The sequence below is a fragment of the Podarcis muralis genome, chromosome 9 (assembly GCF_964188315.1).
Source record: "Podarcis muralis chromosome 9, rPodMur119.hap1.1, whole genome shotgun sequence".
Taxonomy (NCBI): Eukaryota; Metazoa; Chordata; class Lepidosauria; order Squamata; family Lacertidae; genus Podarcis; species Podarcis muralis.
In genome coordinates this window covers 58,738,597-58,763,959 of record NC_135663.1, presented here as the reverse complement: position 1 = coordinate 58,763,959, position 25,363 = coordinate 58,738,597, and the positions used below count along the sequence as shown (strand labels likewise).

At 42.2% G+C, this 25,363-nt stretch overlaps 1 protein-coding gene across 3 annotated transcripts; it reads right to left on the bottom strand.

Annotated features, from left to right (window-relative positions):
• Positions 1–282: 282 nt before the first annotated feature.
• On the bottom strand, positions 283–25,075 carry GUF1 (GTP binding elongation factor GUF1). 3 transcript variants are annotated; one of them, XM_028743797.2, is made up of 18 exons: positions 24,992–25,075; positions 20,805–21,219; positions 19,222–19,333; positions 17,050–17,198; positions 15,417–15,497; positions 13,961–14,038; positions 11,747–11,830; positions 11,337–11,401; positions 9,617–9,820; positions 8,164–8,303; positions 7,148–7,271; positions 6,827–6,959; positions 6,608–6,751; positions 4,597–4,730; positions 3,498–3,599; positions 2,417–2,536; positions 1,115–1,151; positions 283–653 (listed from the first exon to the last, which is right to left on the bottom strand). In XM_028743797.2, exons 2-18 carry the CDS (start codon positions 20,955–20,957, stop codon positions 516–518), a joined length of 1,998 nt encoding a protein of 665 aa, XP_028599630.2. In that variant the 5' UTR covers positions 20,958–21,219; positions 24,992–25,075; the 3' UTR covers positions 283–515. The 3 variants fall into 3 exon arrangements, with proteins under 3 accessions (XP_028599630.2, XP_028599632.2, XP_028599633.2); XM_028743799.2 differs by lacking the exon at positions 24,992–25,075 and adding an exon at positions 24,578–24,673; XM_028743800.2 differs by lacking the exon at positions 13,961–14,038.
• Between the last annotated feature and the right edge of the window lie 288 nt (positions 25,076–25,363).

The following is a 25,363-nucleotide window of genomic DNA, read 5'->3' as shown; positions in this document are numbered from 1 at the left end:
TCACTGCCTCTACTGTACATAATGCGTTTCACTAAGGACCTCGATGGTGCAGTGGATCAGCGTGTCTGGCTGTTAACCAGAAGGTTGGAGGTTCGAGGCCACCCAAGGATGGCTGTGGGCGGGATTGCTCCATTGCAATGGGGGTTGGACTAGATGACCCTTGGGGTCCCGTCCAATTCTACAATCAGAGCATGTCAGGAATGCACGTGGAATAAAAGGTGGCATGCAAAGTTATGGTGGCCGATAAGTTGCAAGATCATAACGCCATCATAAAAAAATTGATTACCAGCCAGAATGCTTTATTAAAGAGTTGCAGGCTTTCTAGCCACTCGTCATTTATAAACGTTCTTGAAATCAGAACACTTGTCAAAAGTGTACATTTACATTCATGACATTTCAGAGTCTTGAGTCGTATGTACACACAGGGTATATCGGATTCCAGACAGGGCATCCACACTGTAAACACTAGTCTGTCAAATATTTACTTTTAAAAATCCGTAATTGTGGACTTCCAACTACTTGTCAGTCTGTCTCTTTAGAACACTTATGAAGGCATCCTTTGGCACTTCCACGTTTCCGATTTTCCTCAACTTCTTCTTTCCCTCGGCTTGCTGCTTTAATAGCTTCATTTTCCGTGTAATATCTCCTCCGTACTGTTTAAAGGGAAACGAACAGGTTATTTTCTCTATGTTTTACAATATGAATATCTATAATACTGGCCGGCATACTCTGGTCAAAACATTTCTACTGTTTTTCAAGTACCCAAGGCAACTAAAAAGACAGATAAATGTAAAACTGCTACCCTGAGCTTTGGGTGAAATAAGTGGCAAAACTCTTATAAAAACCAGATCTCTTAACTTCACACACTGTGGAACTGCCACCAAAAGCAAACTTGTCATATTTACTGAATGTGCATGTATCAACATGAACCTAAAACATAACAGAAAAGCAGGAGTATATTGCTTAGCACCAGTACCTACAATAGAGGAAGCAAAAAACCGAGTTGGGGGGGGGGGGGCATGATCTATGATCACCAGACGTTACCAAAGGAAAAGGAAGGTGATTATCAGTCAGTCTCTCTCTGCCCCACAGAAAAGAAAAGAATGACACTTACACATTTTGCCAGGACGTTTTTTCTATAAGCTTTCACTCTGGAAGAAATAAGTTTCAATGCTTAAACCAAAGTGCATTTTCACAAAATGCCATGCAAAAATATTACATGATGTCACCTAGTGCTATATCACAAAAGGCAACTCAATAATCGGCATGTAACCTCAAATGAAATCTGTTTTCTAGTTCATTTTAACCACTGGGTGTCAGCCTTACTCCATGGCTACTTTCCCCATATCCAAGAGGAAAACTGGAGAGATTCTAATACAGTGGTACCTCAGGTTACATATGCTTCAGGTTACATACTCTGCTAACCCAGAAATAGTACTTCAGGTTAAGAACTTTGCTTCAGGTTGAGAACAGAAATCGTGCTCCGGTGGCGCGGCAGCAGCAGGAGGCCCCATTAGCTAAAGTGGTGCTTCGGGTTAAGAACAGTTTCAGGTTAAGTACGGACCTCCAGAACAAATTAAGTATTTAACCTGAGGTACCACTGTAGTCTGCTATGTGCTTCCTAATTACAAAGTGATATGACAGAAATATAATTATATTTCCTTTCATGAGACCATTCCTTTAATTCAGAATGGGAAGTTATTTGGTTACTGCCTCAACTATGCCCCGTATTCTGCATTCTATGTGGAACTACCCTTTCAGACAGTTCAGAAACTTCTGGTGATCCAGATTGCAATTGCAGACGAATACCAGCCACCTAAGGCACAAAATATACCTCTTTAAGAAAGTCAAAATTCTGGTTAGTCTCCAGGCTAAAGGCAAAGTGCTGATCTTTAAAGTTATGAAACGGCCTGGGTCCAGGGGATCTTTGTGAACAGCTCTCGTTCCAATATCCTTGTATGTTGAGATTTTCACGCAGAGCCTTTGTCTAGATGCCTTCTCTGAAATAAAGCTGGCATCCGCTAGAACGAAAGGAGACTAATCTGAAATGCTCTTGAAGTGGGTAGCCTAAATGAAAGACCACACTGATTTTAACTTTAGTTGTAACCTTTTAAGAGACTAGAACAGGCATAGGCAAACTCGGCCCTCCAGATGTTTTGGGACTACAACTCCCATCACCCCTAGCTAAGAGAACCAGTGGTCAGGGATGATGGGAATTGCAGTCTCAAAACATCTGGAGGGCCAAGTTTGCCTATGCCTGGACTAGAATGTCGTTTTCTCAAGTAAATATTGGAAACAACTTTAATAGTTACAAGTGATAAAAGGGGGAGGGGAGGGACTTTTATTCGGTTTGCAATACTAGCACTTGTCTAACAAGTGACTTTTTTAGAACAAAGCAAAACACAAAACAACTCACGTTTCTCTCGCAATGACTTTTTTCCCAACAGCTGCCTGAATAGCTATCTCAAATAGCTGTCTTGGGATAACATCTTTTAAACGTTCACACAGAGCTTTCCCAACAGTGTATGCTTTGTCCCTTAAAAAAAAAAAAAAGAGGAAAAGACCGGGATGTCAAAGTCTAAAACAAGGTTTACAATTAGATTTTCCCATTTAACTATATAAAGGGGAGAAGGATTAATGTTCCACAAAGAAATGGAATCGCTGAAATGAAGAACTCGTGTTCTGCTGGAACAGCACCAACCTGTACAATGAAACTGAAAATCCAAACAGGTAGTTTTGGGAATGTAAGCAAAAGCAGGAAATTGCACTTCAGGCACAATCCTGTGGTACCTGAAAGGGGTCAGAAGATACTGTGGGCCTTCTAGTGGCATTTTCTATTATTCCTCTGCTGTCAGTGGGGTCAAGGGTTGGGTCAGATCCACAAGCCTTCCTATTACTTACAACATGGACCTGATAAGTGAGCCCCTCCCAATGTAATCAATGGGATTTTAGAAAAAGAAGAAAACTTGCTACAAGGAAAAAAGTAAGCCTGCTTTCTGCCCTAAAAGGTAAAGGACCCCTGACAGTTAAGTCCAGCCGCGAACGACTCTGGGGTTGCGGCGCTCATCTCGCTTTACTGGCCGAGGGAGCCGACGTTTGTCCGCAGACAGTTTTTCTGGGTCATGTGGCCGGCATGACTAAGCCACTTCTGGCGAAACCAGAGCAGCGCACGGAAATGCCATTTACCTTCCCGCCAGAGTGGTACCTATTTATCTACTTGCACTTTTTGGCATGCCTCCGAACTGCTAGGTGGGCAGGAGCTGGGACCGAGCAACGGGAGCTCACCCCGTCGCGGGGATTTGAACCGCCGACCTTCCGATCGGCAAGCCCTAGGCTCAGTGGTTTAGACCACAGCGCCACCCGCGTCCCACTTTTTGCCCTAGTGAGTGTAAATCCAGCAGAGTTTAGGGACTGGCAATTCTTCCACCACGTACATACCCACACCATCTCTTAAAGATACCCTCTACAGACTAGGGCTGCATTTTTAGTTTACTTACTTATGAACAATAGTTATGAGCTCTTCTACAGGGTTCCCATTTAAAAGAATATCCATTTTGATAAGATCCGCAGGCTGGTATCCTGCATCTTCATAGTCAAAACTGAAGAGGGGGGGAAAAAACATTAAATTCATCACTCAAAATGGCTTCGGCTTTTTAAAGACAGTGTTTTTAATATAATACTTGCATTAATTCTTCAAATAAAGATACAGGTTTTTTGTACCTCAGTAAAAAAGAAAAAAAAGTCCCCTTTGCAAATAACAATAAATACATGGCCTAGTCTTAATCATATATAGATATAGAGCTATTCCCAGTTTAGTATATTAAATTCACCCAGTTATATAGACACTGATTCGATAAGTCATTGCTCTTCCATTTCTATACAGTCAAACCTCGGTTGTCAAGACTTCCAAAATGATCGACAACCAAGGCATGGCTTCTGATTGGCTGCAGGAGCTTCCGAAAAACATTCGAAAACCAGAGCATTTCCTTTCAGGTTTTCGGTGTTTGGGAGCCAAAACGTTCAAAAATGGAGGCGTTCGGGAACCAAGGTTTGACTGTACTTGAAATAATCTCAGGAGGGTTTTCCCCCTTTCAAAATATTCTTCCAGTGTTTACTAGCATTTGCTAGAGGACTTAAAATAGTGCAGAAAGGAAATAACCTGCTTATGTCCCACAAGGCCTTAAAGACAGCCTCCCCCACCTATTTGTCCTCAAACGTGTCACAGGGAAACCTGAGGAATAGACTGCATACACATATACTTGCAAAGAAGTCCCACTGAACTCAATAGGCCTCACCTCAGAACAGACATGTATAGAATGGTGCTACAAGACGCATAAACTTGCCCATTCTGCCCCACAACAGAGGCAAAACCATTGTATTCCTCAAGTGGCTGGGGCAACCCAGTCAGATGAGTGGGGTATTATTATTATTATTATTATTATTATTATTATTATTTCATGCACTTTGGAGAGACTCCACCTCTTCTGCAAAACCTTGAAATTCAGTGGGGACTGAGTACAACTGGAATTCTGAAAATCCAACAAATAATGAATGTCCCACTTTATTTTATTTTATTTTAAAAATACATTACTGTACCTGGCATATCCAGAAGAGAGGGATTTCAGAGCATCGTAGAAGTCAACGACAATTTCATTCAGTGGAAAGAAATATTTTATCATGACTCTGTGGTCATCAATGTATATCAGGTCCTTCTGAATAGCCCTTCGAGTCTGGCAAGCAACACAGTAGTTCTGACAGTCAACTAGAATTTCTCATGATATAAATCTTCAGTAAATATTCCATTCTAAAACATGATGGGTGAATTTTAAACTGAAGGACCGATATTACCGGGACCTGGCAAATTAACATAACTAAGCAATAAAAGCTCCAGTGTTTGTTTATGGAATAGATATTTATTTTCTCATCTTATTTGCACATTCTTCTGTGAGTCTTTCTCCTGACTACTCACATTTCTTATTGCTAAGGTACCAAAAGTTTCATGAAAATACAGTGGTACCTTGGTTTAAGAACAGCTTAGTTTATGAACAACTTGGATTAAGAACGCTGCAAACCCAGAAGTAGGTGTTTTGGTTTGTGAACTTTGCCTTGGAATAAGAACATGTTTCGCTTCCTGTTGAGTGTGTTCCATTTGTAAATTGAGTCCCCCGTTGCGATGGGAAAGCATGCCTTGGTTTAAGAACGCTTTGGTTTAAGAACAGACTTCTGGAACATTAAGTTCATAAACCAAGGTACCACTGTAATGGAAAGCTATTTTGCTTGATCTCCTATAACTTTGCCTGCTGGGTGAGAAATGGCTTCAGGAGACCAAGTTGTACGGAGTGAAATAAATTGTAATTTAAGATGGTAAGCTAGTTAGGACAAAGTCCCATCTATTTTTGCTGTGCAGAGCCTCGATAATCTGGAGAACTGGCTGACTATCATCACATATTTTGAAGGCTCTTAGTACAAAGAAAGGGAAATGAAACATCCTATCCACTGAGGATAAGACTAGAAATAGATTATAGTACTAATATAGCTCTAAGTATGAACCTTAGAAGGGACGCGGATGGCGCTGTGGGTTAAACCACAGAGCCTAGGACTTGCCAATCAGAAGGTTGGCAGTTCAAATCCCCATGACGGGGTGAGCTTCTGTTGTTCAGTCCCTGCTCCTGCCAACCTAGCCGTTCGAAAGCACGTCAAAGTGCAAGTAGATAAATAGGTACCGCTCCAGTGGGAAGGTAAACGCGTTTCCGTACGCTGCTCTGGTTCGCCAGAAGCGGCTTAGTCATGCTGGCCACATGACCCAGAAGCTGCCTGTGGACAAACGCCAGCTCCCTCGGCCAATAAAGCGAGATGAGCGCCGCAACCCCAGAGTCGGTCACGACTGGACCTAATGGTCAGGGGTCCCTTTACCTTTACCTTTTATGAACCTTAGAAGAAACTGCACTTAATCTAGGAAGTTCAGCCCTCCATCAAGAAGCCTAAGGTAGCGGTGGCATCTTCTTTCTTGGTGATCAAACAAACATTTGTAAAGGATGTTTTGTTTGAGAGAAGTCATCGGACAAGACAACCAACTGAGTGCCTCCATGCTATGAAACTCAGCCATAAGGGTTTTCATATATCTATCCTGTTGCTGCATAAGCCTAAACATATTTATCAACCAATTCCATATTTTAAATCCACATTTGTTCATTTAATCAGTTAACCAGTTAAATGAATAACTATGGTACATGTAACTTCCTCTCAACCAATTTATACATATACATGGATTTTATTTGAAGAGACAGAGTACTACAGTGGCTTAGAGTCTGAGCGATGACAGCCGGGAAGTTGTCAGCTGAAACTTCATCTCCATCACAAACTGAATATATAGCCTTAGGCCAGCCACTGTTATTTCAGCTCAATTTCCAATCTGTAATGAATGTTAACAAAGAATATCCCCCAGAATCCTCTGCAATAGGTGAGGTTCTTCAGCAGACAAGTGGCTCTCTAAGAGTGTGACCGGCCCGTTAAAATTAACGTTTGGCTCGTTAAAATTAAAACTGCCTCATTTCATCTCAACCCTGAAGACAGAAAGGAGACCCAAGCTTAAAAAAAATTCACTAACCTGGCATAGACTTATTATTTTTCCAATATATTCATCAGGTGCTATGATAGTGCCCAAAACTGTAGGCTCCAAGTATTCTGCCACTACTGACTTGTCAGGAAACTTGTCAGGATTTATTATAGTGATCACCTCTTTTCCATGTTCCTACAAAAGGTAAAAAAAAAAGTCAGCATTGCCCCTCCCCGATTTCAAAAAGCCAAATCAAAACCATGCCATTACCTTTATCAATTTTGCTGAGGAAAGAACGGCTTTATAGGGTACGGTGGGTGCTGTCAAAATGACAGATGCGTTGTACTCTTGTTCCAAACGCTGATTAAAAACTTCCATATGCAAAAGGCCAAGAAAGCCCAACCTGTAAATGCAACGTTTACATGGTACTCAATCTTCCCTGTCAATCACAAAGTGCTTAAAAATATGTCGTTCCCCCCCCCCCCCCCAAAAAAAAGCACCAACTAAGCATGTTAAACTTCCTGGCCAAAGGAAATCAAGAGAAAATGTTTGTGCTTTGTGGCGCTAAAGATTGAATATTGCAAGTCTCACCTCCATCCGGCTCCCAAGGCAAGGCTGCTATCACGATGAACAGAAACACTGGAGTCATTAAGAGTCAGTTTTTCTACAGCACTTTTCAGGTTGTTATATTCCGACTGGTCTACTGGGTACATTCCTGTCAATACAACACAGAACTTGGCTGGTAAAGGCAGCTGATCCTCATATATTTCATCCAGCATTTTCTCTAGAACCACTTAAGACGCTTCTCTGTAAGAGACAGGTGCCAGCCCACAAATAATATACCAGGTTCTTAAATTATCAGTCTTCAGTCTTGTTTCACATAAGGGCTGAATTCAGTGGTTGACTGAGGAGTAGGCAGCTTGAATAACTTATCCTTCTGGGAGGAGGGGAAGAGAAAGATCAATTGCATGAACATAAGGATGTCTCAAAAATATTCTCCTCCTGGAAATTTTACATTAGAGTAAACTGACTGAAATTTTCGAAGGTACCCGTCCGTATGAGGAAATTGTTCCTTGAAATTAAATCTGATCGGGTAAAGCAGTTTATCTGAATAACTGTGAAAAGGCATAGCGATTCACAAGCCTGTACAAAATCACTATTCTGTCACCAAAAAATAAATCACCTTTCCCAAGCTGCTGCTGTAATAAGCAGTGATCTTGATGGACACTGAAGCACTACCTCACCTAATTTACAGAAACCCACCATAAACACAAAATGAAAGCATTGTCAACAAGAAGATTCTGCGCTCTACGTGGGGCTACCTTTGAAGGTGATTCGGAAACTGCAATGAATCCAGAATACAGCAGCTAGGCTGGTGACTCGGAGCGGCTGCCAGGACCATATAACACCAGTCCTAAAAGAACTACATTGGCTCCCAGTATGTTTCAGAGCACAAAAAAGTGTTGGTGCTGTAACAGGGGTACAATTTATAGAGGGATCCATGGAGTTCCTGTTACGGTTAACGACGATTCCTAAATGCACCTAAGCACTCTACCAGTATAAGTAAACATGAAAGTACTTCCTATCATTGAATGTGTGTGCCTCACCTGCAAAGACCATGGGTTTTGCCGACTTAAACCCGGGCAATGGCTCCACTGGTTGGTTATGCAAATAGATTGTATCTCCTATTTGGGCCTCTTTGACCTCTTTCATTCCAGCAATGAGATAGCCAACCTGGCCGGCATATCTAAACAAAACCAGCATCATGTGGAAATATTTATCACATTAGATATTTCAAGCCTTTTTTCTTGGCAAGAAGAAGCTGTTTAGGGATTTAATCGCACATTATCAAATGCCTACAATTATGTCAAATCCTCTTCCCCACATTCGTGTGCTGCAATCTTTACGAAACTTGCTACACAGCCTTGGCAAATAAGACAGGAAGCAGAGCATTTTACTCTTGCCTGAAATGTTAATGTAATAATAATAATAATAATAATTTATTTGCACCCCGCCCATCTGGCTGGGTTTGCTTCCAGCAAAGATTAAAAATACATTCGTCAGTCAACAGTGCTTTGTCCAGGGACAGAGGCACCATGAAACAGCTCCTATATGCCATCATGTGACACGAGTGGTGTTGTGGTCTAAACCACTGAGCCTCTTGGGCTTGCTGATAAGAAGGTCGGTGGTTTGAATCCCCACGATGGAGTGAGCTCCCGTTGCTCTATCCCAGCTCCTGCCAACCTAGCAGTTTGAAAGCATGCCAGTGCAAGTAGATAAATAGGTACCGTTGTGGCGGGAAGGTAAATGGCGTTTCCATGCACTCTGGCTTCTGTCACGGTGTTCTGCTGCACCAGAAGTGGTTTAGTCATGCTGGCCACAAGACCCAGAAAGCTGTCTGTGGACAAGCACTGGATCCCTCGGCCTGAAAGCGAGATGAGCGCCGCAACCACATAGTCGCCTTTGACTGGACTTAACCGTCCAGGGGTCCTTTACCTTTTTATATGCCATTAGCCACTTCCCCACGCTGAGCTAATCAAGAAGATGCTTCCGCTCTGCGTTTTGCCAAAGGAAAGTGCAAAGCTGATGGGAAATCAATCTTACTGCTGCTGGCAGTAGCAATCCAGATCAGTGTTTCCCAAACCTTGGTCTCCAGCTGTTTTTGGACTACAACTCCCATCATCCCTAGCTTGCAGGACCAGCGGTCAGGGATGCTGGGAACAGCAGTCCCCAAAACAGCTGGAGACCCAAGTTTGGGAAACCCTGATATGGATACAGTGGTACCTCGGGTTACATACGCTTCAGGTTACAGACTCCGCTAATCCAGAAATAGTACCTTGGGTTAAGAACTTTGCTTCAGGATGAGAACAGAAATTGTGCTCTGGAGGTGCGGCAGCAGCAGGAGGCCCCATTAGCTAAAGTGGTGCTTCAGGTTAAGAACAGTTTCAGGTTAAGAACGGACCTCTGGAACGAATTAGGTACTTAACCCGAGGTACCACTGTATTGACAAAGGCCAAATAAATAACAGTTTCTGATTTATTTCAAACGCTTGCAACTTACAATTTGTGCGTTGGCTGCTCGTTGGGTTTCAGAATTCCCACTTCATTAACTTCATAAACCTTTTTCGTATGAGCTGATGCTATCCTTTGGCCTTTGCAAACCTCTCCACCCAACAGTGCAATATTGGCAATCACACCCCTGTAATGATCAAAGGTGGAGTCGAACACCAAAGCCTTCAACGGATCCTGTGTGCTGGCGCTGGGCCTGTTATAAGAAAGACATATATATCACGGTTACTGTGTAATACATACTGAGAGTTATTTTTCAGTACCAAATGTCTGTTTTCCAAGTGCTTGCATAGATACAGTTCCAGTTACTGTAGCAAATAGCAACACACACTGCACGCAGAACATTGAAATGCCTTTGTTTCTGCTTTATCATCACGTTATATTTATCAGAGAAATCTACTGATCTGAATTCAATCAAGAATTCAATTCAGACTGAAATTCCCAGGTTTCAAAAAGGGTTATTTATGTTTTTGTTTTAATTTTCTCTATTTTGTAAACTTATGTTTAGTGTAAACTTTATTCTGTAAACTTATGTTTTTTGTAAAACTTTAATAAATATTTCTTAAAAACAAACAAACAAAAAGGGTTATTTATGTATGCCACTTTAAGGGACGCGGGTGGCGCTGTGGGTTAAACGACAGAGCCTAGGACTTGCCGATCAGAAGGTCAGCGGTTCAAATCCCCACGACGGGGTGAGCTCCCGTTGTTCGGTCCCTGCTCCTGCCAACCTAGCAGTTCGAAAGCACGTCAAAGTGCAAGTAGATAAACAGGTACCGCTCTGGCGGGAAGGTAAACGCCGTTTCCGTGCGCTGCTCTGGTTCACCAGAAGCGGCTTAGTCATGCTGGCCACATGACCCGGAAGCTGGACGCCGGCTCCCTCGGCCAGTAAAGCAAGATGAGCACCGCAACCCCAGAGTCGGTCATGACTGGACCTAATGGTCAGGGGTCCCTTTACCCTTTACCTTTATGTATGCCACTACTGTGGCCCGTGTTTTGTTAGCCCCAAAATGGAGAGCGAGTGAGGTCCCAACCAAAGAAGAATGGCAACTTAGGTTGACAGAATATGCACAACTTGCAGACTTAACATACAGAATAAGAGAACAAAAAGAACATTTAGAGAACGTTTAGAGAAGACTGGAAAATGTTTGTTGAATATATGGGGGGAGATTGTGTACACTTGAAAACGTGGGCAGCATTAAGATAAACTCAACAGTGTAAATAAGTTTTGATGGATGCAATAATGGAATACTGAATGGTACAGTTTTTGTAAAATATGCAGGGATTTATGATATGGAAAATGAACCATGGAAAGAGAAGAAGGGAAGTTACTGATATCTTAAGGATGTAAAATGAGGATTTTAAATTGTAAAACTGAAAATTTGAGAGCGAGAGAGAGATGTTAACTAACTAAATTAAGGAGATTATTAAAGAGATGCAAACATGTAACTGGCTAAAGCAGATGGCTCAGCGTAACTGCAAGACAGTCCATTTCTCAGTCCTACAGTGGTACCTCCGGTTGTGGACGGGATCCGTTCTAGAGCTCCGGTCGTATCCCAAGGTTTACACAACCGGAGGAACCGCTTCTGCACATGCAGCGAAACCTGGAAAAATACTTCCAGGTTTGTCGCATACGTATCCCGATGGATACATAACCGGAGATGAATGCAAGTAGAGACACCAATGTATATAAGATGCCAGAAAAATAAACTTACGGAGGGATTCGTTCAATAACTTCCTGAAGTATTCTTTCGACATTTGTTCCCAGCTTAGCAGAAATCTAAAGCAAATTAAAAAGTGAAAGAGAGCGTACGTCAGTGCACACTAAATAGTAAGCTGTTGTCACCTCAATACATTATGCTTCATGCAGTTATATTTGAAAATGCTTTATGCTGAATAGTAAGCAAATACATTTCTTCAATGATTACAGGAGAAGGAAGCAAGGCACTTAATTCTGGGGGAAGTGCTGAGTTTCATTTATCTCAATGGAGCTTAATTCTAAGTAAACACTGTGCACTGTGAGAATATAATCATTTAATAAAAATAACCTGGTAAAGTTTCCATGTAGGAGAGTTTTATCAACAGCTACCACCCACATATTTATACACCAGAAAAGGTGTCTTACCCTAATACAGTCGCCTTTGGGGATATCAAACACCGTTTCAATTTGATTTTCCACCCGCTCAGGGTCTGCATTCTTTAGATCAATCTGCAAAACAAAGTTATTGTCGGAACAATGCACCCAATGTAAGAGAAGTCAGAAGTAAATTCTGTTAGAGCAAAAATGAGAGAAGCTTTAAAAATGTGCACTGCATTTACACTTGCACTTTCCTTATCTTTTCTAGCAACCTGGGAAGTTTTTGTGACTTTAGAATAAGACTAGGGACCTGCAGTCAAGAAGATGGAGTTTGTTGAGAGCAGTTTATTCAATATTGGAAACCTTGGGTTCACTGTCACTGTATTTTATTTATAAAGCACATAAAATTACAGTGGTGCCTCGCAAGATGAAAAGAATCCGTTCCGCGAGTCTCTTTGCCTTGCGGTTTTTTCGTCTTGCGAAGCAAGCCCATTAGCGGCTTAGCAGATTAGCGGCTTAGCGGGCTTAGTGGATCAGCTGATAAGCGGTTTAGGAAAAAGGGGGGGAAAGGGAAAAAAACCTGCAGTAACTCGCAAGACATTTTCGTCTTGCGAAGCAAGCCCATAGGAAATATGTTTTGCGAAGCACCTCCAAAACGGAAAACCCTTTCGTCTAGCGGGTTTTCCATCTTGCGAGGCATTCGTCTTGTTGGGCACCACTGTACCAGGCACGGGACAAACCATTTTTAAAAAGACAAACCCTCTGCCTAACGCAAAGGGAAGGGTAAGGGAGGGGATGCATAAAGGGGGAAACCACAGAAAATGTACACCCAGAACCAATAACCAGCTGAAGTATTTGTAAAAGAAAATGCAGGGCAGAATAAGCAGGTTCAAAATTCTGTTTTTCTTTCGACATCAGGAGACAGATGTGAAGCATAACCGTGTGCATGTTTACTCGGAAATAAGTGCCACAGTTTTCAGCAGGGCTTACTTCCAAGTAAATGCACAGAATTGCAACTTCTGAGCTCAAGGATAAGGCAGCACTGAGGAAGTAGGAGGCCTACCCAGAATATTAAATTGAGCACAATATAAAGAATAAGAGGGATCACTTAGTGGTGCTATATGCTCTTAATAATAATAATAATAATAATAATAATAATAATAATACATTTCCAAGCACAATTCAAAGTGTTGGTGCTGACCTTTAAATCCCTGAACAGCCTCGGTCCAGTATACCTGAAGGAGCGTCTCCACCCCCATCGTTCAGCCTGGACACTGAAGTCCAACACTGAGGGCCTTGTGGCGGTTCCCTCACTGCGAGAAGCCAAGTTACAGGGAACCAGGCAGAGGGCCTTCTTGGTAGTGGCACCCGCCCTGTGGAGCGCCCTCCCACCAGATGTCAAAGAAAACAACTACCAGACTTTTAGAAGACATCTGAAGGCAGCCCTGTTTAGGGAATGTTTGACGGACTACTGTATTTTAAAATTTTGTTGGAAGCCGTTCAGAGTGGCTGGGGAAACCAAGTCAGATGGCCAGGGTATAACTAATACATTATTATTAATTATTATTATTATTATTATTATTATTATTATACCCCGCCCATCTGGCTGGGTTTCCCCAGCCACTCTGGGCAGCTCCCAACAGAACACTAAAAACTTCCCTAAACAGGGCTGCCTTCAGATGTCGTCTAAAAGTTAAATCGTTGTTTATTTCCTTGGCATCTGATGGGAGGGCCTCTTGTGTGGCAGCACCTACCCTTTGGCATGTGTCCTGAAAGAACACTAGGCTGGCAATTTCAATATTGGCATTTGGGCACCTGGTTACAACTTGTTTGTTCACCCATCCCAGGCTTTCCCTGCTGGATTGGTGTTTATGTGGATGCATCAATCCGACCTACAGATTTGTGATGTCCTTGTTTCACTAATGTAATTTCATTGTGGATTTCATGCTGACCACTGCCATGATATGATTATTATTCCTTAACCCCGGCAGGTATAGAGATTTCTGAAAAATAAAACAAATGAACAATCCATGGGAAAGAAAGAGGACGCTCATAAAGGACCTTAAAAGTTAAGTATATGTTGACAAAATGATGTAAATCAGGGAAGAGACAACTACAGAGATGACACACAACCAGAATGGCCACTTGCCCTTCTGTGGGTGGCCTCTGTCACAACTGCATTTAGAGGTGCTGAGTGCAAGTTGCTATTCTACAGTCAAAAGTTATCTAAGATTTTTTAATACCGTGCATGGCAAGTATTACCTTATTTATAACAGGAATTATTGATAGCTGTGCTTCAAACGCAAGATAAAAATTTGCAACCGTTTGAGCTTGAATACCCTAGGGAAAAACATCATTATTAAACATTTGAGAGTTTGTGAATGTAGTCTCTCTACCCCATCCCAAATTGTCCCAAAGGGGAAAAAAGACATGGCTATAGCTCAGAGGCAGAGCGGATATTTTCCAAATCAAAGGTCCCAGGTTTCAATCTCCAGGTAAGTTAGGAGAGACCCTTGCCCATGAAATCAACTGGTCATGGAAAATTGTTTATGTAGCAGTAGATGTTAGAATCACAGAATTGTATGCTGGAAGGAACCACAAGGGTCATCTAGTCCAACCCCCTGCAATGCAGGAATATTTCACCCAACATGAGGCTCAAACTCAAGACCCTAAGATTAAGAGCCTCAAGCTCTATGGGCTGAGCTATCACAGCATAACAGGTTACCTAATCTATCACCCCAGTTATCAAGCAAAGGTAATATCTGCAGAAACTCAGAGTGTTCATTCAGAAGGCTCATTATATCTAGTAGGGCTTAGTCTCTTGTGGGCTGCAATACAGTACTCACTTATTTGGGAGTAAGTCTTGAAAGACCTACACTGGCTCCCAGTACGTTTCCAAGCCCAATTCAAAGTGTTGGTGCTGAGCTTTTAAGCCCTAAACGGCCTGGGCCCAGTATACCTGAAAGAGCATCTCCACCCCCATCTTTCAGCCCGGACACTGAGATCCAGCGCCGAGGGCCTTCTGGCGGTTCCCTCGCTGTGAGAAGCCAAGGTACAGGGAACCAGGCAGAGGGCCTTCTCGGTAGTGGCGCCCGCCCTGTGGAACGCCCTCCCATCAGATGTCAAAGAGAAAAACAACTACCAGACTTTTAGAAGACATCTGAAGGCAGCCCTGTTTAGGGAAGCTTTTAATGTTTAATAGACTATTGTATTTTAATATTCTGTTGGAAGCCGCCCAGAGTGGCTGGGGAAACCCAGCCAGATGGGCGGGGTATAAATAATAAATTATTATTATTATTATTATTATTATTATTATTATTATTATTATTATTATTATTATTATTAAGTCCCACAGCACTCAATGGGGCCTGTTCCTGAGGAGACGTCTATTGGATTGGATTGTAAATGTGTTTAGGATTGTAGGCTAAGATCCCTAGCACTCGTAGCACCTAGAGACTCATAATATTGGACAACACACAGGATCCAACTCTCAGAGCCAACAATCCCATAACTGGCTCATCAGAAACTGCCTGTGGTGGAAATCTATCTGGTCTTTTCCATATTTCTTAAAAGTTATCTACAACGATAGACGAATCTGCCCTCAAAACGTTTGGAAGAGGGAAACTCTTCATTGCTCCAAGAAGAACAAAGATGAGGCAGAAGTTACTGTTGTCAGTCACACCTCAGACAGCAAAGATAAATGCTTTACAAACCCTACCTCATTTGCATCCACTACAAGCAAGACGCCTTGACAAGCAGACAACGACCGTGAGACTTCATAGCTAAAATCTACGTGGCCCTGTGGGGGGGGGGGGGGGGAAACAAGCGATGCAAACATTTCAAGAACTTGGCATCTCAAGGTCTGGTTAAAAAGACCATCAAAAGAACACCATGAAGTCATGTAACCCACTGTCTGACAACTTACCAGAAAGCATCGAATCTAGCTTCTGCCATTTTGTGAATATCGTCAAAATCAGTGGTTCCCAATTAGGGGTCCGCGGACAACACCCCTATGCCAGAGACTCACTTATCTGGGAGGAACGGCTCATAACATCAAAACGGCAACCCACCCCCTTTAGGAAACTAGTTATGAAAGCTTCTTGACCTGTATTTAATTAACTGTAGTTCCTGAAGAAATGACAGAATTTTTATTTTGTGGGGAGGAGGGAACTAAGTATAGGAGGAACTAAGTATCTACAACCTGGTGTTCTCCGTGATGACTACAACTCCCATCATCCCTTACATGACCATTGGGCCAAGATAGCTAGGGTGGATGGGAATTGTAGTCTGAGTTATCTGGGATGCTTCTGCATGGGGTCTTAGGCCGGTGACACCTTGTATTTGTACTTTCTTTTGAAGAGACTGCGAGAGTCAACAAATTCCTCCCTGTGCCGAGCAATGAAGATTTCTGGATGACTCATCCAGTTCATTTGCTTCAATCTTTCTAAACCCCCTCATTAACTCAGCTTCTCCTATTTAATAAATTAGTTGCATTAGTCTAACAACTGCAGTGTGTCCAGTGATTAATTGCAGCTCTGCTTCGTTCCTGCCTGATAACAACGGAGCTTTATCCAACCCCTAAAGCAGGCATAAGGATTCCTCACCACTAATATACCAGAACATGGTACAGTGGTACCTCGGGTTACATACGCTTCAGGTTACATACGCTTCAGGTTACAGACTCCGCTAACCCAGAAATAGTGCTTCAGCTTAAGAACTTTGCTTCAGGATTAGAACAGAAATCATGCTCGGGCAGTGTGACGGCAGCGGGAGGCCCCATTAGCTAAAGTGGTGCTTCAGGTTAAGAACAGTTTCAGGTTAAGTACGGACCTCCAGAACGAATTAAGTACTTAACCCGAGGTACCACTGTATCCCTGCATGGACTGAGCCGCACAACCAATTCGGTGTTACTAGATCACAGCCATGGATTTGCTCCAGTCTGCGGTTATTTATATATTTATTTTACAATATTTACACGCCACCCAATTATCTGGGCAGTTTGTTGTAAAAAGTGAAAACCAGAGGGTTCCCCCCCCCCCCAACTGTTGGCTGTTTGCAGAACAGACCCACTGAAATGTATGGGCATGACTAACTTCGGTTCATTCATTTCAATGGGTCTCCCCTCTGAGCAAAACAGACAACCCTTAAAGTAAACAAATAAAGCATACACTTAAAAGCTAAACAAAATAAAACCAACAGCAGAATAAAACCAAAGTAAAAAAACCAGCAACAAGAAGTAACAATAATGCAAAAAATAATAATCTAGAAGCATTCAACATTTTCTTTTTCAAAAACAATGACAACAATAGTTCAATTTCGTATTACTTCAGCCACGTTGATGATTAACTTACAGGTGTATCAATGAGATTTAAGAGGTAATTTGTTCCTTTGTGGTTATAAATCAGAGAGGCAGTCTGGGCTTTAACGGTGATTCCTCTTTCTCGTTCCACTTGCAATTTATCCAGCACCTGTTTGTTATGGTCTGTTTTGGCAATGGTTCCTAGAGGGTCAAAAATACTCCATAATTAATGTACATTGTGATAAGCGTCCATTTTTGCATAGCCATATTTGCAGATTCATTTGAATCTCTTTAGTTAAGTAATCCAAGCTGGCTTGCCCATTATTCCTGGTGTCCCCTTTTATCCCTCTTAATAAAGACACAAAAGACCTATGGCTATTTAAAAAACAACAACAACCAAGATCAATTTTCATGTGTTATCTTTCTCAGTCTATTCCTATCAAGAAAGCTAGGGTTCCAAAGTTTAGCAGAGCAGGCAGACAATACTCAGGGAAACTTGTCTAAAACATATTCGAGCAACTGACTGGTGAAAGGGCTACTCTCAAAATTGATGCAATATATTGTTAATTTTGACACATGAATTTCAGAGTTCTAGTGGCACAGCCCAGATGCCCAAACGTTGAAGTGCAGTCTCAATAGCTGTGTCCTTGCCTTTCCTAGTCCTGTCTTAAACTCCAAAGTACATGTAGTCCTGACTTACCAGGACTTCTCTATAATCAGAGACCTAAATAGGTGCTATGCAAGAAAATGGTAGGAAGGGAGCTGGATACATTGTCATCTGTAGAGATGCTAGTCTGTATAGAAGATCCCTATGAAAAAGAAGAGCTAAGAGCTGCACACTTTCAATGGACAAAGGCGGATTCGGCAAACAAGGCAAGTTACACAAGTCATATGTGTGCATATCATATGTTGCCTCTGTGACTTTGAAAATCTCAGAAAGTTTAGCTGGTAGGAGAAATGTGTATACTTCTTTTGGTAGGAAGGTTAACACGTTTTTTAAATGCAAACTGACTGCCGTTTCACAGAACAGATGTCCCCCAAATTAAACACAATAAAATAGAATGGAAACTTTAGCGTCCCACTTCTGTGACAAAAATGCACACTCAGGTAGTGAAAGAAAACTTACAATTTACGAGCCATTACCATAAAGCGTTCTATTTTAGGTATGGAAACGGTAAACATTAGAAGTATTCTACTGAATGCTGAACAATGGTCAGCATAGAAAATGAAACTGGTATTGGAATCATAATTGCTGTGCATAAATAACGAAGATGAAGGCGATTACCACAATCTGTGAAGCAGGTCCTGGTAGCCATTCCATGGCCTACAGGTCACCTCACAGTGGAAAGAAGGGCTTTCTCCCTTGTGGCATCTCCCTTGTGTAGATCAGGAAGCTGCTAAATGTTATTTGCTTCCAACAGCTACAGAAATCAGACCTCTTCACCCAAGTTTTTCCTGACTATTAATAGGGCCTCGCTATCATAACTAATTCTGACGTTTCATTCATATGGCTTTTATTATTATATTTTGTCTTATGTCGCTGTTTTACATGTTCTGCCTCGGTATTTATTTTAAATGAAGTGTGGGAACGTCAAGGATAGCAGGAAAGGATATATTGAATAAGTATTATCCTTCCTTCAGAGCAGATTCCCTTCAATATAGCAGGAAGCTGGTTTGCAGATTCATTTGAATCTCTTTAGTTAAGTAATCCAATTTGGCTTGCCCATTATTCCTGGTGTCCCTTTTTATGCCTCTTAATAGAATAAAGACACAAGAGTCTTTCCTTAAAAGTAACAAGAAGTTTACTCACGTTTCAGTTCACAATTTGATCCCTGAAAGGCAGGCTTGACTTAGTAGTTACATAACAATCTGTGAGTTCATCTCACATGTAGACTGAACTCATATGCTGCTAGCTGGGAGCCAGCAGACAGCAAAATTACATTAAGAGAACAAAATGGCTGCAGGAGAGCAGCATGGCAGCAAGCAAGAGAGAGATCCAGAGAGAGAAAATGGCTGTGTGACTCGACTCTTTTATGGAGGAAACCATGGCCATGCCCATCTCCCAGATCACATGCAGGGGGAAGACACTCCAGACCAGTGGAACAGGAAGTTACCTGTTGTGCCCACTCTAGGGAAATAAGGAATGTTGTATTTGACTGTTCCAATGGATTACATCCCACAGGCAGTACCCAAAGAAATAAAGCATACTGTAAAATTATCTCACCTGTTATCTCCAGCAGCCTATCTGCTAGAGTACTTTTCCCATGGTCCACATGAGCTACTATGCTGAAATTCCTAATGTTTTCAACAGGAAACAATGACATGTCCACTGTATCCTAAAGCACATAAAGGAAAAGGGTCACAAATCATGAATAGTCTGGGGTGGTGGACCAATGTATTTGCCAATGTATTTATACTCTCGTTAAAAACCTGAAAGACACCATTTTGCATTTTTTGCTTCAAGGTACAAAACTGGGAGGAGGTCCAGGCCAATGAAAGTTTGCGGTTCTGATGCAAAATCCCTTTAGTGCCCTTACAGCTTTTGTTTTCCATCTGCATTAATAAGCAACAAATGCATGGGCAAACAGAAAGGTTGTTAAATTTAAAAAATAGTAATAAAATCAGTGGCTGTCTTATTTCAAGGGATTGGGGTGATTTCACAAACTGGGCACCGTAACAGAAAAGACCGCCCCTATGGTTGGTTACAAGATGCAACTTAGGGCTTTATAGCTCAACAAGAGTAACTTAAACTGTGCTGTTCTTTCCAAAGTAGTGCAGTTTACATTAGGCAACTAGACAGTAGCCAAGTTAAAACACCTGGAGAACACTAGTCTAGGGAACACTGAATTATATTACACACACACAGTGTGTTTTAAGTTGCAGCTTGTAACATCTCAGTTAAGAATTACTATTCATCACCGCATACACATACAGTAGCTACGCAGTCAATTAATAGTCACTCTTAACCGAGATGTTTCAGGTTGCAACTACATGCTGTGAACCACTCTACTGTTGTGAACTCATATGTTGCATACAAATTTACTAAATAACTAAAGGTAAAGGGACCCCTGACCATTAGGTCCAGTCGCGGACGACTCTGGGGTTGCGGGGGTCAACTCGCTTTATTGGCCGAGGGAGCCGGCGTACAGCTTCCGGGTCATGTGGCCAGCATGACTAAGCCGCTTCTGGTGAAACCAGAGCAGCACACGGAAATGCCATTTACCTTCCCACCGGAGTGGTACCTATTTATCTACTTGCAGTTTGGCGTGCTTTTGAACTGATAGGTTGGCAGGAGCAGGGACTGAGCAACGGGAGCTTACCCCGTCACGGGGATTCGGACTGCTGACCTTCTGATCGGCAAGTCCTAGGCTCTGTGGTTTAACCCACAACATCACCCAAGTCCCTACTAAATAAATATACCAACTCAAAACATAAATAAACTCAAAACATACCTACTTGGAAGATACACTTCACTGAAATGAATGAGACTTACTTCCAAGGTTATGTTCTTAAGACTGGGATTTTTGATAAACCTTTAACCCCCCTGATACTCATTTAACAAAAAAAAAAGTTGGAGAAAAACATCAGGTGGCCACGGAGTATCATTATGTTTGCAAAGTGGTAGCAGGAATTAGCTACCTGTTGTCATCTACTTCAGAACCCAATCCAATGACTTGGATTGCAATTTGCTATGGAATTTTTTGGCCACCCATTTACTTCTCAGCTACAATATTTACAAGGTGAACTTAATCGTGCTGAACTCAACCCAATAACAAGTATTTTATAAGCAGACAAGACAACTGTCACCTTGCCAGTCTCGGAGGAATATCGCCTGAGGAATGTGATGCGATGTCCGGGAGACTTTTCCAAACCCAGATGAAGAGACGAAAAAATGCCAGCATGATATGACCTCTTGAGGCAGACAGCAAGCCATAATGCCCTTTTCATAAGCGCAGACATGCTTTTAGGAGAACCAAAGCAGTCACCGTCCAGAGTGTGGTGTGATAAGCAAAGTGCTCAGAACAGGGCATAAACGCAGCCACTGGCTGAACATAGCTTTCTCGCTCCTATAATCAGTCAAAGAAATCCTTAACAAAAATACATTTCCAAAAGTTGGAGAAACTTGGTTTTATGAAGCTGTGCATGTGTTCTCTGTACAGGGCAGAAAGATCCAAGGTTTACAGTGTTTATTCCCATTCTGCATCAAGACATTGGGCTACACCTGTGAAGAGAGAGAAAGCTTGAACTTAGTTTTTTTAGCAGTACACTGAACTTGTTCTCAAAATGTGCTCCTTTCCCAGCTGCAACCAAAACACTAATGTTTGATAAGAGAGAACCAATTTATGAAGCAGTCTTGAAGTGACAGACCTTGCCTGTATCAACTTACATCCTTCATTGCAAAGGACTTAATTTTTGTCCTAACAGTTAGGTTTATTGCAACTCAAACTCATCAGTGCTCTTTCTTTCACTTCTGCCCACCAGCCAAAGTATTAGATGCGTCCTTGAAGGATAGGCCAATCAACAGTTAATTGCCAGGGTAGCTAGGTAGAAACTCCCAAGTCACAGCCAATATTCCTTCAACTACCAAATGATGGTGGGATAAAGAAGAGGGGGCAGTTGCTTTGACACCCTATTTGTAACCCTTCCTAAGCTTTGGTTAGGCACTGCTGGAAACAGAATGCTAGACTAGAATAAAATTGCTAAGCTTTTGTTATTTTCCTCATGCCTTCTATCATCCTGACCCTCGTGCTCCATGGCCATTATTTTTAAATGCACATTATTTTAAATTCTGGCAGTCAAGAGATGTAGGCTGCCTGTTTACAACAGCAGAAATGAGCATTATTTCAGAATACTCTCCCGTGGCTGGACTAAACATAATTTTATGCGACTTGAGTTTCATAGTCCACTGATCAGGAATTTGTTCCACAAGTCTAAATGCATGGCCTATTAACTATTTAATAGACTTCTGTGTAGGAATCAATCTACACATTATGCAGAACACAAGGGACCTGAAACAAAAAACATTGTTCCAGGCAGTCAGCTATGACCTCCAACACAATACTCCATTACTGCTCACATCCCATTGACTCTTTTATTTCTCAGCAGTCTGTCATCATCTATAGACAATGAACACACTCAGCCTTCACTGGGCTTTTTGGGGGAATCTTCCCCATTAAGGTTTTAAAATACTGTATGAATTTCTGCAATCCAAACTTGCTGTTATCTCCCTCTTGTATGTGGGTGGTGTCCTTTTGGGTGCATAAGCATTTTAATATTGGAAACGGGAAATTATAGCAGTAGAGCAAAGCAGTAGAATTCTAGTGGGGGACAATATTTTTTAAAGCATCTCCACATAAAACAGGAAGTCTCTGTGTGTGTGTTTTCCTGCATATGCTAGTTTAGGGGCAGGCATTTAAAATGGAACTCTCTTTTTCTCTCTCTGCAGTCTGAAGTAGTACAGTTATACCACATTCTGCATAATGCATAGAATTGTTTCACAGCTGGTGTAGACATAATGTTTATGGTTTTGTTCGCATCAACACGGGCAAGGCAGCAGCAAAGTGGGAGCACACAGTAGATTGCATCAGCAACTTCTATGATAATAAAATATACATTTGGAACATCCAAACCTGATTGGATGATGATTTTTTCCATGTTCCCACTATGTCACACTGCTCACATATATCATATTTATGACAGGGTTTAGGCAGGTGTAGTAAACATATGAAACAACTTGTAGACACATCATCCTTGTAGGAAATCTGCAACACATAAAACTTCCAGAGAAGCAAAGCTACGCAAATTCAGAGACATGTCTCCGACTTGCCTTCTTCCATTACAAAAGGCCACAGACAAGTTATATCAGAACTCTCTAAGCACCAAATCTGGACAGTCATAATGGGACAGTGTGGGGAGCTAAGGCTGGGTAGGTTACTTCAAGACTGGATTAGCTGTATGTGGGACTTGATCCGGAAGCTGCAGTTAGTGCAGAATGCTGCTGCACAATTGCTGACGGAAGTGAGGCTTGTCAGCATTTAACACCTGCGCTCAGAGATCTGCACTGGTTGCCTATTTGCTACTAAGCCAAGTTTAAGGTGTTACTATTCTTAAGGAAATCAGCCCTGAGTGCTCACTGGAAGGACAGATCCTGAAGCTCAGGCTCCAATACTTTGGCCACCTCATGAGAACAGAAGACTCCCTGGAAAAGACCCTGATGTTGGGAAAGATGGAGGGCACAAGAAGAAGGGGACGACAGCGGACGAGATGGTTGGACAGTGTTCTCAAAGCTACAAACATGAGTCTGACCAAACTGCGGGAGGCAGTGGAAGACAGGAGTGCCTGGCGTGCTCTGGTCCATGGGGTCACGAAGAGTCGGACACGACTAAATGACTAAACAACAGCAATTAGTCTATTCAGCCCTTAACTGCTTGGGAACAATTTACCTATGAGATCGCCTTACACTACACTTCGGTCAGCCGAATTAACACTGTTACAGGTGCCACATAATACCCGTTCTGCTTTGTATGAACTCAACCGATCAGTATGGCAGCGCCTTCACTTTGGATCTCCCTGCCTATTGAGATCAAGTTGGTGTGTAATTTTAAACTATTTTAGTATTTTATCTTTTTGTGTGTTTTAAAGTAGGGTTGTACTTTTTTCTTGATTTTACTGCTTCATCTTTTGTAAACCGCTTTGAAGCCTTTTTAGTCTTTTTTTTACAATCAAGTGCTGTGAATAAATCTTATGAAAGATCCTGGTTCAAATCACGAAGCTCTCTGGGTGAGCTTGGGCTGGTAGGTCACTACGTCTCTTCGCCTCACACACCTTACAGGGTTGCTGTAAGGACAAAAAGGGGAGGATGAGATAAACACACACACGAAGGAGAGAGGCACTGTATATAATACAGTGGTACCTCAGGTTACAGACGCTTCAGGTTACAGACTCTGCTAACCCAGAAATACAGTGGTACCTCGGGTTAAGTACTTAATTCGTTCCAGAGGTCCGTTCTTCACCTGAAACTGTTCTTAACCTGAAGCACCACTTTAGTTAATGGGGCCTCCTGCTGACGCCATGCCGCTGGAGCACAATTTCTGTTCTTATCCTGAAGCAAAGTTCTTAACGTGAAGCACTATTTCTGGGTTAGCGGAGTCTATAACCTGAAACGTATCTAACCTGAAGCGTATGTAACCCGAGGTACCACTGTAGTACCTCAGGTTAAGAACTTTGCTTCAGGATGAGAATAGAAATTGCGCGGCGGCAGCAGTGGGACGCTCCATTAGCTAAAGTGGTACTTCAAGTTAAGAACAGTTTCAGGTTAGAAACGGACCTCCAGAACGAATTAAGTTCTTAACCTGAGGTACCACTGTAAATGGATGAAAAGTCACGCGCAGCCTTTGCAAAGAGTTGCTAGCGGGCCCTTCTGCAGGGACAAGGGCAGTCGGAGGAGGAGTTTATATAGAAATTATGGAATCGTAAATTTGGAAGGGACCCCCCGGAGGGTCATCTCGCCCAACCCCCATTGCAATATGCAGGAATCACAACATGTGTTGGTTCCCCATCCAAGGAATGTGAAACCATACCGGATCCTGCTTAGCTTTGCAAAATGGGCTGACAGTTTCATGGCTGCACATGGTTCGTCTCGCCATCCTTTCCATGCTTACAATCTCATCTGCACTTGACATGGAAGTACACGGATAAAAGCAGGACAGAATGCACCAAAACAAATTAAAGCTTCAGTGACAATTAAAGCCAATGTTTTATTAATCTATTCGAATATGGGATTCTTCACTTAGCACTGCCCACTCTTAACATTTCTGCACTAGCCCCAACTTTACGGTCTTTCGCGTGGATTAGAAATAAAATAAAATCCTGCATCACTTATCACAAACCCCAGAGTAACCCCTTGCCGCCGCCTCATTTAGCACCCCGGGTAAGATACTGGCCGTCCTTATGAAGGCAAGCGGGGAGAGAGAGAGAAAAAAGGGATCACCCACCATTACTAACTCGGACATCACAGACTTCCGAGACCCTTGACACGGAACTAATCGATTTGTACCGGAAGTGAGAGGCGGAAATAACTATGCTATATTTCTTATCTCTATGGGATTTTCGGGGCGCATAGAGATAGAAAAAAAGAGTCGTACATCCATATAGCGCACGGTTTACAGTTTTGCTGTTTTGATACGGCTGTTTCTCCACTTAACACAGTCTGGAATAAGAGCAGTGCCGGATTTACGTATAAGCTAAACAAGCTATAGCTTAGGGCCCCAATCTCTTGGGGGCCCCCAAAAAAATTAAAGGAAAAAAATATCTGGATGTACATTTCCAATATACAAGATAGAAAACAAATAAAATAAAACCTACAT

What these genes read in the sequence shown, in the direction of transcription:
- GUF1 (XM_028743797.2), bottom strand. Translation starts at nt 20,957, where the DNA reads ATGTCTGCGCTTATGAAAAGGGCATTATGGCTTGCTGTCTGCCTCAAG. An exon ending in GAGCAGCCAACGCACAAATT is followed by an intron (nt 8,304 to 9,616) that starts GTAAGTTGCAAG and finishes GGTTTTGTTTAG; the next exon opens with ATATGCCGGCCAGGTTGGCT. An exon ending in CCTCAGCAAAATTGATAAAG is followed by an intron (nt 6,752 to 6,826) that starts GTAATGGCATGG and finishes TACCTTTTGTAG; the next exon opens with GAACATGGAAAAGAGGTGAT.